This window comes from Lissotriton helveticus, chromosome 4_1 (genome assembly GCF_964261635.1).
Source record: "Lissotriton helveticus chromosome 4_1, aLisHel1.1, whole genome shotgun sequence".
Classification (NCBI taxonomy): domain Eukaryota; kingdom Metazoa; phylum Chordata; class Amphibia; order Caudata; family Salamandridae; genus Lissotriton; species Lissotriton helveticus.
This window is the reverse complement of record NC_136063.1, coordinates 1,029,712,710-1,029,731,985: the sequence shown is the minus strand read 5'-3', so window position 1 is coordinate 1,029,731,985 and position 19,276 is coordinate 1,029,712,710. Positions and strand designations below refer to the sequence as shown.

The 19,276-nt window shown below is 43.2% G+C and overlaps 1 protein-coding gene across 2 annotated transcripts in view; it reads left to right on the top strand.

The window, feature by feature from the left end:
• Positions 1-19,276, top strand: part of ADCY2 (adenylate cyclase 2) — a 1,840,236-nt gene that overhangs the window by 1,206,319 nt on the left and 614,641 nt on the right. For both annotated transcript variants that reach the window (XM_078687629.1, XM_078687630.1), the window contains exon 13: positions 14,468-14,605. In XM_078687629.1, the coding sequence (XP_078543755.1) occupies positions 14,468-14,605 (138 nt within the window). The remainder of the gene's footprint in view (positions 1-14,467; positions 14,606-19,276) is intronic.

Sequence of the window (19,276 nt, the reverse complement as noted above, 5' to 3'; positions counted from 1 at the left end):
TTGACTCTTGCTAATCACCCTGTTTTGAGCAACCATACGGAAATAAATCAAACATTGCCCACTATATTCGGCCTCCGCGCTTGGTATTCCGGTCCGCCACACCCCCACGCACACAAGTACCTATTGTGAGAAATACCCAGAGAGGAGTGTGGCATTTTTAAATACATGGATGTCATACTCCAGACTCAGATATCCTTTGGCGGTAACACCTGGGCTCAGAATGATGAGGAGTTTCGGGTGTGCATGTCCTGGGATACGGAAACAGTGTGGGGAGAGCTAGATATGGACCTTTGGCAACAAACAATGGGTTCAGCAGAATTTGAAAAAACCATATACACAGCGAGTGGACTGCCAATTGTGCATCAGCCCATTCTGCCCTGTCCCACCCAGGGGAAGTAGGGCACTGCGGAAAAGAGCCAGAGTAGCATGTAAGGGGTCTGTGGGATTTCAACAAAGGGCTGTGTACGAGGGAGTATTGTAGATTAAGAAATTAATGCTCCAATTGCTCGGGAGGCATCCACTACTTAATTACTACTGAAACATGGGTAGCAACTCAGGGACCCAGTCTGGTGGTCGCAATCCAAAATGGCAACAAAATTCAGGGGGTGCAGGGCCACACAATACAAGGGGCTACAGGGTGTGGAGAGGAGAACAGACCTCATGGTAACAGCTAATACTCCAGTTAAGTTAGACAGGCTTACCTTTTGGTTAGGAACTTCCTCGAACAGTGAAGTCACCCACGTTCTGCAAAATGGTTTCACATGGGGTTTCAGGGTGGGAATAGGTATTGGGCTGAGATTTTGAGGTCAGTGAAGGCACCTCCACAAGTGATATGGAGACAAGTGCAGGAAAGAAGACTGGCTGGTCCATTTGACACATGGCCTCTAGAGGATTTGATCATTTTCCCTATAGGGGTAGTCCCTAAGAAAGAGAAAAAGGCATTTCAGACTCATTCAGCATCTATTGTGCTGTCTATCTATTGGTGGATGTCGCAATGGTTCTGAAGGAGCAGGCAGGACAAAGATCGTATATGACTAAAAGCGACATAAAATCAACCTTTTGTTTACTACCTGTGCACCCAGATACATTTCAGTTACTAAGTATTCAATTTGGCAGGTGCTGGTACGTAGAAAAGGCCCTTCCAGTGGGATGCTCCATTTCTTGTGCTCTATTTGAGCATTTCTTCAACTTTCAGCAGTAGCTTTTCACGCAAGGCACAGGTCATGCGAAAGTTACACATTATCTTGATGATTTTTTTGTAGTCATGGACTTCAGTTCCACGGACTGTCAGGGGTTGCTGGTAAGTTTTCAGGAGCTCATAGAGGACATGGGAGTTCCATTGCCAACATAAAAGACTGTAGAACCATTGACCAACATTTACTTCTTGCAAACTAAGCTGGATTTGGAGGTGATGGAGGTTTGCCTTTCAGGTGAGAAGAAGCTGGAGATGCAAACACTGTTGTACACGATGCTGACAAAAAACAAAGTAACAGTTCAGGAGATACAGGTGCTCTTTGGCCACCTCAATTTTGCTTGTAGGTTGGAATGGGCTTGCAGGACATTTTGCAGAAGATCAGGCTTAGCACTATCAGGGCAGGTTTTGCCACAAAATCATATCAAGTTGTTTGGGGGAGGTGAAGGAGGACTTGCATATGAGGCGGTGCTTTTTAGACTCCTTTAACAGCATTCCAATCATGGTCCCAAAGGAATTTTAATGGGATGTCCAGATTTACTCTGATGCTTTTGGCGGCATAGGCTTTGGATTGTATTGGCAAGGACATTGGTGTGCGTAGGAATTGCCAGACGGCAGGAAGAACGGGGGAAAAAGTATAGCATTTCACGACTTGTTTCTGTTAGTATTGTTGTAGTCAATTTGTGGGGCGGGTTTTTGCAACACAGGAAAAGTACTCCTTAGAGTAGACAATATGGCGGTGGTCCAAGTGGTTAACCCCTTCCATGCTGATGACGAACCCCAGCCGTCATGCACTACGGTGCTCGTGTGCTGATGACGGATGGGGTTCGTCACGGCCCGCCCTGTTCGTTTGTGTACAGCACAGCGGGGGAATCGCGGCCGCATGGAAGGGGTTAATAGGATGTCAACAAGAGACTTGTGGTTTCTCAAGTTACTGAGAGTGTTTGTTGCCTGAATGCTTGTGGCAGGATATTATATTTAAAATCAAGCATGTACCAGGTGTGGACAATGACATTGCGGACTGTGTCTCATTCACAATGGGTAAGGTCTTAAGACTGGTCACAGAGGTGGACAGGGACAGAACTCACAAGCAACCGTTCCTTAGGACAGTGGGACACAAAGGATGTTTCAGCTGGTAGTTGGGTCCTTGGCTGCATCCACTCATAAGGCCTATCAAATGGCTTGGGGGGAATTACTGGGCTCATTAACTTGTCTCCATTCAGAGGAATGGAAAAGAGTTGAAGATGCAGTGCAATACACATTAAGGTTGACTTAAAGAGGTTTTTCGAGAGTCTCTATTTCAGGTAAGCTGACATGCATAGCATTCATTGGGAAGCTGTTCTGGGGGTATGCACCATCAGCGGGAGAGTTGGGTAAGAAGATGTTAGAAGGCTGGGCTAGGGAACAATGTAGGGTGGGACAGCGGAGGAGGCCTTTTTCCTGGTCCTTGTTTTGTAGGGTGATTGAGACCTTGCCAGTAGTTTGTTCTTCTCAAAGCGACACTGTTCTTTTTTCTGCACTGATGATGTGGATGTTTGTTGGGGCTTTTCAGGTTTCATAACTATCAGGGGTTAGGGGTGACAAGGATCCACTTTGGGAGGATATTAGCTCTAGGCCAGATGGGGAAGCAATCCAACTGCATGAATCCAAAACTGATTAGTGGTCAAAGGGACATTGGTAATACTACAGAATCAAGTTGAAGTTGTCTGCCCAGTGGCATGGGCTAAAAGAATACGAATGCAGGCAAAAGAACATGGTTTTTTTTTCACACCAGCAAGGGATCGGGGTCACAGCCTTCTTGTTGCTGGCAGGCTTGAGGAAAGTGGTAACAATTGTGCACCTGGTGGCTACAGATTTTGATACTCATTTGTTTCGGATTGGGGCAGCGACAGAGGCAAGCAGGAGTGGGTGGTCACTGGAGCAGATAATGTGGCTGGGTAGGTGGTCTCCCAATTGTTTTAAGAGGTATGTTAGGACTGAGGAGGGGGAGAAGTTTTGATTCTCAGCTAGTACTATGTAGTTTACACCCATTTTCTCGTTTCAGGTTCGGCTCCAGGTCCATTAGCTCCTGACTTGTCTGTTTGGATTGTCGGGCATCCCTTCATAAAATGGGCGAATTTGGCTGTAGGGAAGTGTTCATGCGGAATCTTGAATTTTACAGAAACACGTTGTCAGTACAGTAATATGGTTAAGGAGAAATGCTGTGGACAGAACTCTTATCCCAACTAAACAAGATCGGGGACAGGGATAATTGCCTGGATATCTTGATAATGCATTTATGGTAAAATAATATGGTCATTGAAAAGGGCTTGGCCTTATTGTGAAGTAAGAAAAAAGATTTGAGAGAGATGAAGTTCCAATCATCAGCATGTTTTGTAGCATAGACTGAATTAATTCCCAGGGTGTGTTAGAGTGGTGCAGATAAGTCGTCCTCCAAAGACAAAGCTAGGAGGAAGGTAAATCGGGAAATGGGGATTTTTTTGTAGGGATGAAGAAATAGGCAGAATTGCCCATGTTGACTTGCGATATGAAGATGTTGAGCTTTTGAAGACAATGGAGTCCATTTATCAAAAAAATGGATTGTAACTATACCTGATGGAGCTGAGGGAGTTCTTGGTTGGGACATTGAATATGCAGGCCTAAAAGGGAAGGGGAGGGCACAAAAAGTCAGGTTGGTTCCTTTTACTTGTGGCGGTTGACCCACAAGTTTGCAGTCCTTTACTTAAGTGATTTTGGTTAACATAGGTCAATCAGGCTGGAAGGAGGGTGTCAACAAGCACAAACTGGAAGTCCTGGAGTAAAGGTTACGCAATAGGAATAGCAAGTTACCCACATGTTTATTGGCTCACTGTTAAGTAGTAGAGGAAATTTAAAGAAAGACAATCAGAGATGTACAAAAAGTCATGATGTAAATTGTTGAGGGTTTTGTTTATGGAGGCGTGATTTAGGGGTGAGGGTAAGTAAGTAGGTTATTAAATGCATAGTGAGGTATAGTTCTTTCAGGCGCTAAGCCGAGAATGTTTTATGTGAAATGCTCCTGTTTAAAAAAAACTGCCTTTTACACACATACAAGGAGTCAGTTATCTTTGATGTCTCTTTTTCACCCAATTGGGTTTTGGGGCACAGGTATCTAAAGGGAGGTCTGTTTCCCGGGGGCATTGAGGAGATACAAGCGCAGGCTAGATACTGTGTGTTTTTTGGGCTTTATTCTGTAAAGGATGTAGCCCAAAGGGTATATAACGTGCCATTTTGGGGCTGCTACCCACCCTTTTATAGTAGGTGCACAGGGTGGCAGCACCCTTATTTAGCAGCAAAGAATTTCGTCCCACCATCCCTTCCCCTTTTTTCAGGGTTATAGGACATTATTTTGGCTTAATAAATCACTATTGAGGCAGTCTAGTTGTGGCAGGTGCGTAAGGGTAGGTAGTTATGTTTGGTTGTATCGTATCTCTGAGACAAGTGCCGGAAATGGCAGTTGGCCCACAGGTTTTCAGGCCTTTACTTAATGATATTTTGGTTAATATAGGCTAATCAGGCTGAAAGGGAGGGTGTCAAAAAGCACACACCAAAAGTACTGGAGTTAAAGATTACGCCATGGGAATATCAAGTTGACCACATGTTAATTGGTTCAGTCTTAAGCAGGAGGTGAAATTTAAAGTGAGACAATCAGATATGTACAAAAGTTCATGATGTAAATTTTTGAGAGGTATGTTTATGGGGGCAGCATTTAGGAGTGGCGGTAAGGAGGTAGGTTATTAAATGTATAGTGAGGTTTTGTTCTCTAAGACATAAAGCCGAGGATGCTTTTTGTGATACACACCTGTTTCAATAAAGCGTCCTTTTCCACACATTCAAGGATTGCCAGTGATCTTTTATGCACCCCATTTCACCCGATGTATGAGTGCCTGAACTATCACTGAAACTCTAGGTCTATATTCTCTTTTTTTCCAGTCATATGAGGCCAGCTCTAACCAGACAAGCTAAAAAAAAGGAGTAACCCTCGGACTGAAACGCATGCGCGCTTTTCTTTATCTCCATTTCATCAGGCCGTCTTCTTCATCCACCTGCTCTGTTGCTTTCGGTGAAATTCCAAATCAGTCTAAAAGCAACCAGCTGAGGCTAATTTCATGTAAGAAAAAAACGTTGGTGTTGTGAAGGGCAGGTCAGGGCAACGTGCTCCATAAATCAAGTGCAGTTCCTATTTTTAGGAGTGCAGCGGAAGGTAATGAGTGAGACTCAAGACGCATGTCACGGCTGCTGACAGCCTCAACTGAGATATCCAGGATTGGCAGCTCAATCGTGAGCTCTCCTGAAGTGTCGGATGTCTTTCATTTATGAGGTAAAGGCTGCATTGCCGACTTCTATTACATCTGGGTGATAGCGCTTTTCACTTCATAAAATTAACTTTTTCGAACATTTGCTAACTCAGCCTCTATATGAACCAAAGTGTGTTGCCGTTGCAAACAGTAGTTTTGAAACAATTTTAAGCGTGTGGGTGCTACCATGAGTAAGTAATAATTTATTGTGCTTGATTAATTAAAATCTTGCATGAAATCACACCCGGGATTATTACTGTGTTAACATTGATTTCAAAACAACCACATCAAATTCGACAATCCTTCAATTTAAGAAAGTACCCTAAGTGCCTTAACATCTAAAGTGAAAATTGTGGCAATCATCAACAATAGAACCATATTCAAATGTATGTTAACTTCGCAATTACATGAGTGTTAAGGGCATTGACCATGATTGCTGTTGTAGTCAGAGAGGGCTAAGTTTCCGGGCAACTTCCCCAAAACATTTGACAGCTCGAACGACGTCCTGTATACTCTTAGAGTTTAGCCAGTGCTTTAAAGCTTCCTTGGATTGTCTAATTTTGTTTGTGAGGAAAATCTGATTAAGTAAAAATTGCCTCTCACTATTCATAGGATTAAATCCCTCCAGAGAGTTAACATGCTGCTTGGTTCCGTCCTATCCGATGGCTAATCCTTAGGCAATTTGATGTAATTTCCATAAGTAGACTTTATCCTGATTTCTTCTTGTCCATTTTAAACTCTTTAATTTCTTATCTGCTTAGCCGTGACCGAAGTGGACTAAGTGACTGGCTCTTGGTAAATCGAGGTATAAAGTTGTTAAAGTAGGGGAATGATCACTTAGTAAAACCCTGGCAGTGACTGAAGAGAAGTGTGTGTGTGTGCGTGTGAATGGGTGTGTGTGTGTGTGTGTGTGTTGTCTAGAATTGAGCCTCAACTGCTTGAGCGTTGTATGATCTTGCCGGCTGCTGGACATTTGCTGCATAGTGTCAAAGAAAGCAGCGACAGACTCGTTGGGCAGTTGTCAATTTGTTTTCCTAATGGGTCTTTCCTCTGATCAGACCCCCTAGGATATAGCGGCATGGAATAGCAAATTTAGCGGCACAAATATGGAAATTTAGCGGCACAAATATGGAAATTTAGCGGCATTTTGCGGCACTTTATTTTTGCAATTTATGCCTCCGGAACCCGCCGCACACTGGGCACGTGACGGGCCCCTCCTGGCATTTAAAAAAAAAAATGGTTGTTGGGCCAGCATCACACTCACATGCACCACTTCACTTTTTTCTTTTTTACCCCAACTGCAGTGAAGTAGAAGTTGTAGATTGTTTTTATTTGTATAGTTGCATCACCTTAAGCCCTAATGATACACCGGATGTCTTTTTAATGTTATGATTGCAGAGGCATATTTGCTGAAAACGTCTGTAATACCATTAAATTACCCCAAGCCTCTCCTGTTGAGATGATATATTGGCCGGCCACTTCATTTTTTGTCAAAACGTCCCACTTGGATACCAAGTTCTATGTTAGAATAGCTCTCTTGAAAAGATGTTTCGAGTAACTCTGTGACTTTACTGATTCTTCCGAAAATATGGGTTATCAATTTGTTCAGATTGAGGCCTCCTTACAAATTGTCTTCCTTCTTTACTGTTAAAGTTATAATGTGTACTACTTATACATTAAGGGGGTCCTCAAAGGGCCCTGGTGAAGGGGGGCATTTATCATCCTTATTACTATAAAAGATTCCTTCCTCCAATCTGAGCAATTCTTTACCATTGTCATCATCTAGTGATGTTGGACATTGCTAACTGAGAAACTACTATTGCTCTCCATGCTTAGTTCACCTGCTCATGATGGAACCCAGAGGCATGGTCATGTCACAGTGATTTCACCCATTAAGGACATGTCGATTTGCAGCAGGGTGGTTGAGGAGAGTTGTTGGTCAGGTGTTTTTCAGAGCTTTTTCTCCTTCCGAGTGTTTCACTCAGTGTAGGAAACGATGAGACCGCCAGAGGGGACAATTGTTTTACTTAAACACTCGTAGCAACGGAATTCCACAGACCCATTCACTAATCTTTCTCACATCTTGAATGCCCAAGTATTGTTACATCCTTTGTGTTCCATAACTATACATAGATTACTTCTGTGTAGTACAGCAGTTCTCACCAATGTGCTTCATTCAAAATAGGCCATGAAACTTTAGAAGAGCACACATCTAGTGCACCAGACTAGATGAAAGAAATACTTGTTACTATGCAAGCTGGGCCCCCCTCTGATGACCTCCAGCAGACTCCGTCCCTGCCCTGTGCTCTGTGCGGGTCCCTTACTCATGACACCACAAACAGTGATGATCTGATGTGAGAAGTACACAAAGTACCCCACATACAGAGCCCCTGGATAGCGGAGAACCTTCACCTGAACCTTAACTCCCTCTGAGGATCTCTGCCTTAGATTGGGGGCACCACTGAGGTCACGTCTCCTGTCACTGAGCTCCCTTCCTACCGCTGCTCTCTAGTACCTCCTACACACCTTAGCGACGCACTGCTGACCAGTATCCAGTCCATTGTGGCATGGACTGATACTTTGCAGTCATCGATGGGGCTATCAGCCAACACCTTTGTGAATGACTCCATCCCTCAACTTGCCACCAGCAAAGCCGTACCTGCAATCTTACCTTCACCGGAAATGGAGAAGTGCCGATTTCACGGGTACTTTTGTAAAAATCGCGCATTTTTACAAAAGTGCCGATTTCGCGGCACTTTTGTAAAAATCGCGGCATTTTAACAAAAGTGCCGATTTCGCGGCATACTGCAAAATCGCAAAATCCTGGAGGGTCTGTCTGATGATTGGTTACTAGGGGGCCAATGGGGCTTGTAGCTCCTTGATTTCTAGTAAGTCAAATTCACAGTGTCAAGTTAAAGTCACCAGTTATGAATGGCAAAGTTTCAAAGTAGAGTCTCATTTTCGTCTCTAAGAAATGGTCTTTGTTCGATATTATGTATGTTTAGATAAGCGTGAATCAGCAGTAAGCTATACACTGATTTATTAGAGACTAGGGGGCATATTCACAAGGATTCATCTCCGAATTATCCCTACTTTTAATCAAAAGTGGTGCTAGAATTAACACCTCATAAACAAGCTGGTGCAAACTGCAGACATCGCCAGAATTCCCCCAATAACATCCCCAAAACCTAACACCATGGCGGACACCACCTACTAATGCTAATGAGATGCAGAGTAGGCGTTCCCGTGCAGAAACCCACAAAAAAACAGCAACACCACATTCACAACGAACTGACGGATCCGAGAAGGGAACCGAAAACAGGCGATAAGCCGCGTTAGCCTCAAGCAGGTGTAAAGCCGGACAACTACCAGCCGTAGGCAATGGAGACCAGCACACAGCCACACCCGAAGAACGAACGACGCCATGGAGTTATGCTTCATGCAGCTTGGAGCCCCAACAGGGCCACAACACCCACCGCCACCACCCCCAGGACTGCCACCACCCCCTGGACTCGGACCCGCCCCCTTGAACCACCACAGAGGCAGCGCAGAGTAAAACAGCGGACCTACCAAAAACGCACCACTCTCGCAGACCCAATGCTCAAGGAAGTAATTGCCCACTACAGGCTCAAAAGGAGAACCATTCAGCGCATCCGGACCCACATCACCCACAGGCTGACGGTCCCAACACAGTGGAGAACCAATATCCCTCCGCAGACAAAGCTGCTGGCTGTGCTGCACCTGTTGGCCTCTGGTATCTTCCAACCAACAACTGCTAGAGTCAGAGGGGTCTTACAGCCAGCCCTGTCAAAGTCCATCACACCTGTCCTGGATGCCATCCTCAGCTTCATACCCCAGTATCTTCACTTTCCAAACACTGCGCAGGAACAGCTGGAGACCAAGCAAGGATTCTACACCATAGCAGGATTCCTGGCCGTGTTGGGGGTAATCGAATGCCACATGTCCCACTTGTGCCCCCTGCGGATGCTGCACACCACTGCCGCAACAGAAGGAACACGCATTCCATCAATGTGCAGGCAATAGTGGACCACCGGAGATGCTTCACCAATGTCGTTGCCAACTACCCAGGCAGTGTGCATGATTCCTTTATCTTCCGACAGTCCATCATCAACCAGCTCTTCCAGGATGGCATATATGGGACGGTACTGCTTGTTGGTACGTACCAAGCCAACACACCACACATCCCAATGCCTCCACAGCACAATGCACAACTGTGGGGTTGCACACGTGACCAAACCATATTCAACATGTCAAACTACACTTACACCTACCAGACACGACCACAACACTCCATGTTCATCCTGGCCTGCTCCTGCACCCTATGCAGACTGGATTGGTGGACCTGCAGCACAATCTGCCGAACCAAGTATTGACTGTTTCCTCTCTGCACTGTCACAGGTGATCAAGGATATGCACTCTGCCCTTGGACGATGACACCCCTCCGAGATCCGAATACAGCCGCCCAGAGGCAGTACAATGCATCCCACGTACGCACCAGGGGCATCGTGGAACGCAAATTTGGCGTATTGAAGTCACGTTTCAGGTGCCTGGACAGCACAGGTGGAAAGCTCCTGTACAGTCCGGACATCGCGTTCACACCAGGGCCCCATGGATCCCAGTTCCAGAGGTACCGGCCGATGATGGTGGTGATGGGGCAGGTGGTCTGTTTAGTCTGTTTATACTTTCCTTGGGAAACCGGGACGCGGTGATGCCGTGCCCTGTCAGCATCTAGTGGCTGCAGGGACACGTGCTGAACGCACACGCTTATATAAGCAGTTTTACCCGGCCCACCGGCACTCTCCGCGACTCTGGAGTGCGGATGATTTTACCCGTGGTAAGCTTTGTGACGGATTGTCTGGCTTTTTTGAAGTACGAAGTTAGTTGTTTAGCTGTGTTATTCCAAGTGGTGAATGTGCTCTCTCATTGACCTTTACAGATTGAGGCACGGGCTGTACTTTCTTGAATCTATTGTACCACCGAGGAGCGGTGAGTTTTGGCCACGGTTTATTGTACCTTAATTATAGTTTAGTAATTCATAGGGATGGTATTCTTACTCTCCCAATGTTTCCCTTACTTACAGAATCCATGCCCTCAACAAAGCAATTGTGCATACCTTTGGACAGGTATTTATTTTAATAATTGTTGTGTTTCTAGCGCTTTGCGCTTTGGGTATTTTAGTACTTCCAGTGATTAATATACCCTTGGTTACTTTTAATGTTTTTGAATAGTCACACTTAATCAGTTTAGTAGAAGAAACCTCGTGTTCATCATAATGGAAGTAATTTGTTTAGTTTATAACATGACTATATAGCATGCCTTCAAGTGAACATTGGTCCTGAGCTTTGATGAAAGTGGCATTCCGTTCAATTTTAGGCCACTCATGTACATACCTTATTTATCAGGTGATAGCGCGCTCTCTGATATTAGGAGCCTATGGGCCCACGCTTCTTTTATTGACTCAGCCCCACACTTATGGAGGCTATCTGGTAATTATGCAAACCTTTTTTGCCTTTTCTTAAATAGATGTATCTTCGTTCGTTTTTTTTTTCATTAAACTTGGTGCCCCGCTTCCACTCCCACCTCACGTACCAGTCCTGAGGAAGACCCCATAGTAAGGTGAAACTCAACCTACGCTATTCGGAGGTCGCAACGTCGACTTTTGTATCTTCACCTAACCATGAACAACAGATTATTGTTACTGTCTTTTAGTATATGGGCTAGGTTTCCAAATGCTGTTAATGTGGCTTAATAATATGCCTATGTAATGTCAACTATTCAGTTTGTGACCACACGGAACCTTTGAAACTATCCACTCAATCCTAATCCTCACACAAACCACTTACCTACCCCACCTCTCCCCCCTTTTTCCTTCAGGCACATGGTTTATACCCATTGAACAGTTTTTGCATATATGTGCTTTGATGAGGATGTGAATAAATACCATCTCTCATTAATTAAATGTGTAATTGTTTTCACCTAGAATAGTACAAAGAATTATTTGTGTTAGGGCGGATCTCAAACTGCTCCTCCTGCTTTTCCATGAGCTGTCCTCGAAAAGCATTTGGTTCCACACCCTGCCATTTCCGCCGCACTCCCTTATTTTTCCTATATTCGATCTGACCAGCCACTTAATATGCTGTGATGGACAAACCTACCCTAAAGTTTGGAGCCAACGTATGGTGGTCACTCAGTAGGATTTTCAAAATCTGGAATGTGCACACCTTCCTAGTCCAATATTGGAAAGTGCAATTAAATCATACAAAGACTCATTGCCTCTACCCGTGAACATTACGTAGTTGAAAGATTCTTTGGCTGCCAGGTCTATACTAAGAATAAGGTCGTGGATCGTTAGCAGCCTATTTAGTTGTCACCACATGGATTACTGATGGATATTTTTCTCTCTGGTACTTGTATAGGGAAACCTCCCTGTTATGAAATAATTCTTTGTGATTATACACCCGGTTTAATATTTCCATGGTGTTCAAGGTTACCTGTGTGGCCTTCTTTTGGGAGTTAAATGAGTTTTGAATTAAACAGATGCGTAGGATATCCTTAGTTGTGAAAGACAAAATATAATGAAGAAGGAAAAGTATGTCACCTCAGTGAAGAATGTCTTCATGTCCTCCAGATACATAGTCTGAAAGAAAAATCAGTATGCTGTTAGTTCTTTTTCCCAAAAATGGCCTGTGGTATTACTCGTGGCCAGGCCGCATGGATGGCACAGATGTATATTCCCAGTTTATGGCTCATCGTTGCACGATATTACAGGAGCCTCATTATAAACTGGTTCTTAGCTTAGCCTTTGCTGTTTCTTGGATGTTGCCAGTCTTGTTTCAGATTGTTCCGACTCCTTTGTAATGTCTGGTGTTCTAATTGTCTAGCATGCCAAAGGGAGACCTCTGAGGAGCTGTTGCTGTAACCATAAACTTCTCTGTAGAAGCATCCAACTTATTTGTTCAGCTCCTTTATTGCAGTTGTAATCCATTCATGCTAGTGTCCGATACTGATACCATTTATCACGCGGCATTTGCGCTGTCCAAGATGATACATTGAGGCATCACAGTGAAAGTTACAGAGGAGGGATTAGTGCAAGAAAAAAGAGATTGGCTTGGGATATATTTTACAGCACAGATTGTTGTGATTTTTTTTTGTACTTGGTGCAAAATTTGGATAAACCTTTTTTCCTGCTGTCGCCAACTCACAGTAGTTTGACCTATTTTCAATGGTGTCTTCTTTTGGGTTTTTGCTTGTTTTTTAAAAATATATATAATTTCCTTTAAGCTTAGTGGGTGTATAATCAAATCTGAGTTATCTGATAGATTTTATAAGCTGGTTAATTGATGTATGCCCTCTTTGAAGCTTTAGGGATAGTTGCTGTATCTGTGTCCCTCTGCACAGATTGGTAGGCAGTAGCAATTGGGGCCAGGGCCGGACATGAAATGGGCCCTACCATGAGCTTTGCTCTAGAGACAATTCCTAGGGTATTAGTTGTCTTGAGAATATCAATAAGTTGTTTTAGTATTTCTGGCATGGTGCCTAATGTGTTGGTTATCGGAGTGTACAACAGGTGTTGGTATTGGTGGTAAAAAGAGTTGATATGGAGTCCACCTTATGTTGCAGAGTAATCAATTTATTATCCAAATTAGTGATGTGGGTTGCAAGAGAATGTAAAGATCAACATGAAATTCAAATGTGTGGGATTGCCAGTTTGGTGCTTGTATTGCTGTGGCCTGCATAGAACTGATGGACCCGAGGGCACCAGGCCTTACATTAAATGAGGGCTCGACAAGATCAGCAATTGATATTTTATTATATGCAGGGATGTCGTCCAATAGTTCAGCACTAGATGTTTGCGTATTTAAGGGAATTACGTCCAATTGTTTGGTGTCCATGCTGTCTAACATACAGCTATCAGGAGAATTTAGGATGGTTTGCCTTTGTCAGCACCCGCTCACCTGTGTTCGGTTGGAGTGGAGATGATGAGATTAACTCAATAATGGAATGATCTGCCAGGGTCTAACATTACATTACATTACTGAAGTTACAGGGATTGTGGAAAATCTGAGCATCTCAATAAGAACAAGTTTAGCAAATCTATTCACCACTAGAGTGGTGAGGGTGCAGTATGTAGCCAGTGGTGGATTTAGCAACACACTGTCAAAAATCATTACAACACCATGCTTTAGATAATATATTTTACAGTACAAATGATCTTCAATTGAAATCAAATTTGCACAGACGTAGTTTTACTGATAAAAATATGTAGAGTACAAAAAATAATGTATGGAAATTAGAATTCAGTGAATATTTATCATTTGTGCATCGCCTAGTAAAGTGACTTGATTTGTTTTGATCTTATTAAAATGTTTGTTTCCAGAGCACTGCAGAATTACAAACTAAGGTGCTTTATTGGTGCTTTCCTAACTGCTGATATTTTTTAAATGTTTTTAGAATTCAAGTCTTGTTGAAAAAGAACTTCCCATACTGATTTTGTATTTAGAGGGGACTGCCACACAATACCCCTTTGCATTTTAGAACCCAGTAAAAGTTTATCGACTTCCAAAATAGGTTTGGTTCATTCGAATTTTTTATTTGCAGTTGAAACACTGTATCAAAGTGTTTTGCAACCCTAAAGATGCTTTGGGTCGTACTTTCTTTTACAGGCAATTCACAAAGGCAAATATATCATCAGTTTGCAAACCAAATAGAAATACATTTGTGGCATGTTCTGTTTTTTCCCAAAGTTTTACAGTTCATTTAGTAGCAATAATCAGTCAGTAGGCATGTTACATGCAGTTGGCAAACGTACTTGAGTCTATATTTGTTTAATGTTTTGATTAGAGAAGTGAAATTATCGCACAAAGGTATTTATTGCGCAGAGATAATGATTTGATGAGAAAACTATGAGAGAAGTTAACAACATTTTCTCTATACATAGCAATGCAGCAAGAAAGCCTCGACGTCTCTACTATGGATTTTGAAGTCATCTGGAATAATAGCCAACCGCCCAGGCCCACGAATCACGCTCACTGTGACAACAACTTTGATAATACTGACAATGGCCGTATTTAACATGGTAAGTTCAATTCATTTCATTCATAATAAAATGCATCCTCTGAAACAGCTTTTGACACCTATAATTGACTTGTTATGGGACTTACATTAGACAATTCAACGCATATTGTGATGCAGACAAATATTTCAATACATATCCATTTTTTTTGCATTAGTAGACTTAAGTCCCTTTCTCCTCACTTCTCTTTAGGATCAAGCTACAGTGCAAGGCTCACAAGCTGGAACAGATGAGGTTTATGTGGTTTCAGGGTTCTGCAAAATTATAATTTTCCTGGTAAAGTTTAGCAAAGTGTTAGGTAAACCTTACAACTTCATGAATTTGCCAATTATTTTTCCTTTGCAGACGTCGCCTGCAGAAAGGAAGCCCCCCCACTCCCCCAAGTCTTTTTGCAGAAGGTGATTTCCGCAGGTTTTTTGCGTGAACATTCCCACTCGGGAGTTTCCTGGGATTGTTTCCAGAAAATTCTGTTTGTTTCCCTGTCTCTCTCTTTTCAGGTTTGGTGACCGCAATATACTTGACATAGCTTTCAAAGTTCTAAAACATACAATGTTTGAGGAAGAAATCTTCACAGCGTTACACATTGCTTGCAGATGTACTGAGTCTTTTGTGTGAAAAGTCGTGTGGACGAGTTAGATTTATGAATTGGCTTATAATTCTAAGGTTGATAAAACCTTGTATTGTATGACCACGTACCAATTTTTAATTGGCAAATAGCTATTTTAATTGATTTTCCGTGGCATTTTCATGAGAAATTACTCATTTTTTCACAATGTTATTCACTTTTTTTGACTGTCATCGACAGTTATATTGTTTAAGAATTGTGTGTGCACACAGTTCTTGCAGCATACATTGCATAATGAATGAATGGATATTTAGTATGAAGGTAAAACTGATCATATATATGAATATACAAGCCTACGCCTGCTAAAGTATGACAAGGCTTCAGTTGTATTAAAATAGGAGTACAGGGATGGTCCTAGTTCAAGATGACTTAGGGAAGACGGAATCTGTCTTATCTCAAACGAGATGACGATGTAGAAGATTCACCTGAAGTGTGAAGGTGGTGGCTTGTGTCTGTCAGGGATGGTGTGGAACTGTGGGTGCTGCCTGGCCCTGGAAGGTATAAGACAAGTTGAAGGGAGGGAACTCTGTCAAAGTCGGTGTGGAAATTTACACTGGCAGACGAGAGCCCAACATCAGTGACTGTATAAACCTCTATCCAGGCACTAGGGATCGCTGCCCTCATGGGGTCAGGCAGCGAGCAGAGTGGCATTGTGGAGGCACAAATGGAGGTAAAATCACCTATCATGTAGCTACGCTGAGCAGCCTACTGAACGTAGTTGTGGAATGCTTGACAGTGTAAAAGGGAAGGTTTTTGTCATTTGAGATTCCTGGGAATAGCTCAGAGTCTTATTTTTATGAAGAAAGTTCAGCTTTCTAAAACAAAAGAGACAGGTTCCTCAAGTGACCATCGCAACACTTTAGACAACACGCATCTTACATCTCCAGTCTCTAAGCTGAGATTGTGAACAAATGTGCATATTTACAAGGAAGTGGCGTAGAGCAGCGGTATACCTTCCTGCACATTAACAATGAATGGGGTTTTGCTATTTCTATGTGTGCTGCACAGCGCAGCACACATGGAAACTGCAAAAACAAGGAGACATAATGGATTTCTCTCTGTTGCGCCATGGTAAGACCAGGTTGTTTCTGGTCTTAATTTTGGCGCTGCCCCATATTTACTCCACCCTTTTAAATATAGGGCAGTGTCAAAATCAATGGGGGTTGTGGTGGGACGCGCACCACAACACCCATTGCCAGCTCCTTTCACGCTAAGTATAGCCTGAAAGGGTGCCTTATTTACAAGACAGTGTTAAGCGCTGCCTTGTAAATAAGGCGAAGCCCATATCACCACAGGAACATATTTACAAGCCCCTATTGCCTGTGCCGACACAGGCTTGTAAATATGCCCTAAAATGTGTTTCACTTCAGAACCACTTTGTAGTATTTTTATGCCTGGTTTCAAATGGTGCCTTGCAGAGCAAAGCCTTTCAGGAGATGGTTTCGATCAGCAACTAGTTAATAATATTTTCCGCTTTGATGTTTGATAAATGGTAGAGGAAGTGTTTGCACATGCATCAAACATTACTGCAGGATCTTGGACAATATTAAAACTGCCTTCCCAGTGTCCTTCACTCAAGGGTACGTACACTTATGACCCTATCACCATCGAGTCAATAATTATGTATTTTGCTTGGGTGTTTGCCATTTTTAAACTACAAATACTTCTGCAGTTAATTTGACACTAAGCTTTACTTCTCCGGTTCAACATCTCCTTCATTCAAGGGTATATGCATTTCTATTATAGAACTGGAAAAATCTTATTGTCAGTCAGTCAGAATATCTTTATTCGACTTATTCCAAGTCATACAAAGAAACAAAAAACAATAAAACATGGTAAGAATTACGTACATACATAACCCTACAATTTCCTAAAAAGCATCAATCTAGATGCGCATTATAAATACTATATACAAGATTAAAAGATAAACAAAACAACTCTTAAAAGAAAGAAAAGAAAAATTAATTTAAGGCGAAATTTGGCCACCCGCTTTTACCCTTGCAGCGGCCACTAAAAAATTAGCAATACAGAAAGTTGTGCGGGGATTTGTCAGAAGCTGTAAGTAGAGCAGAGCGGGACGCACCTGTGTAAATCCCGCTTCTTTCAGAATAGGGAGCAAATATTTTTTCCTCTGCTCATGATACAAGCTACAAAACATGACAAAGTGCATTGTGTCCTGCACAGAAAAATGGTCACAACTGCATGGAGGGGCTAGGTCTGGCTTCTGCCAGCACTTAAAAGAACCTAGATAAAAATGTAACTGGTTAAACCTGAACTTAGTTAGTAGAAACCTGTGAAAAGGGAATGTGACAAAACTAAGGTACGGTGCGAGGGAGGGTACACTCACCAGGAGGTTGTGTGCCCTAACTGCCGGCTTCAGCAGTTCAACTTCCTCGCGACACGCTTCCTTCCTTTCCCTGAATGACTTTTTTATATAGCCTATGTCCAGAGCCCTGATTTTTTCTGGGCTTGAAAAGAGTTCTGGGCGACCCAATTCAGAAAATGATTTAGTTAAATAGGCCAGCCAAGGGATACTGCTATATTTGTCGAGTGATAGGACATCCTTCAATATTATGTGGTTCAAAGGAAGGTCTTCATTCAACCACATTTTCAGCCACAGGGTCAGGGGCGCTACACTCAATAAGTCTGACAGGTAGGGTAAACCCACCTCTTTGTGAATGGAATAAGTTGGGGTTGACTGAGGGACAGAGAGAAGAGATCTAATAAATCTATTTTCAGCCCTCTGAATAGGATCAAGATTTACATACCCCCACAAAGGAGATCCATATAGTGCAATGGCCACTGGCTTACACTTGTAGATTTTTAAAAGGGCTTCCATGGGCCTAGCTCCCATCTTACCAGCAAAACCCAAGAGCGCTGAGGAAGATCTGGTGACCGCCAGCCTCTTTGCTCTTATCTGTGGCCCCCACGTTCCTTTCTGGTCAAACAGTACACCCAAATAGGGGAATGTGGTTACCTTAGAGACCGGGACCCCTCTGCAAAAAAATGATTTATGTCTCTTTTTGGTACACTCACGCCCCATTACCATCGTATGTGATTTGGAAACATTAACCTTAAGGTCCAAATTATCCATAAAGGAGCCAAAGGCATCTAGGAGACGCTGGAGTCCTACACCAGTGCGGGCGATCAACACGGCATCATCCGCGTACAGGAGTTCCGGGATATAGACATCTCCTGCACGTGGAACGTCCGTGTCCTGGCCTCGCAGGTGTGCCCCCAGGCCGTTAATGTAGATGGTAAAAAGCGAGGGGGCTAAGATGCAACCTTGCCGTACCCCCTTTAGAGATTTAAACAGTGGGGTACATCTGCCATTATTTGACACTCGAACGGCTGCATAAAGCTCCTGATGCAAAGTGGCCATGAACGTCACCAAACCTTCATCAATACCCATCTCCATCAGAATTGACCATAATTTTGACCTGTTGACAAGGTCGAAGGCCGAGGAGAGGTCCATAAATGCCAAAAACACAGAACCCTCCTTGGCCACCGTGTACTTAGAGATGAGCAAATGCAGATTAATACATTGTTCGATGGTCCCTTTTCTCTCCCTAAAACCATATTGCAGGTCAGACAACCCACCACAACCCTCAACATTCTCCCTCAATCTAGATAAAAGGACTCTGCCCAGAATTTTTATAGTTGAGTCCAGGAGGGATATAGGCCTATAAAACGCGGGGTCGTCCCGCTGACCTTTGTTTTTAAAAATGGGGACGATGGTGGATATGGCACACGAGGCGGGTGCTGGATTACCATTAACTGCATTGAATACATTTGACATAACCTCAGCCCACAGTTTAGGTGAGTACATAAAAAAGTCAGCAGGGACTCCATCGGGACCAGGTGCCTTATGTTTGGTGGTTGCCAGAAGAGCTTTTTCCACTTCTTCGGGGTTAAAGATGATGGGACATACGGCCATATTGGGCAATAAACCCTTTTTGGATCCCTCATCGTCCCCCCCATAAACATTTCTGAAGAAAGACAGCCATTTTTCATCTGTTATCACGCAGTCCATGGGTGCATTACTGTCA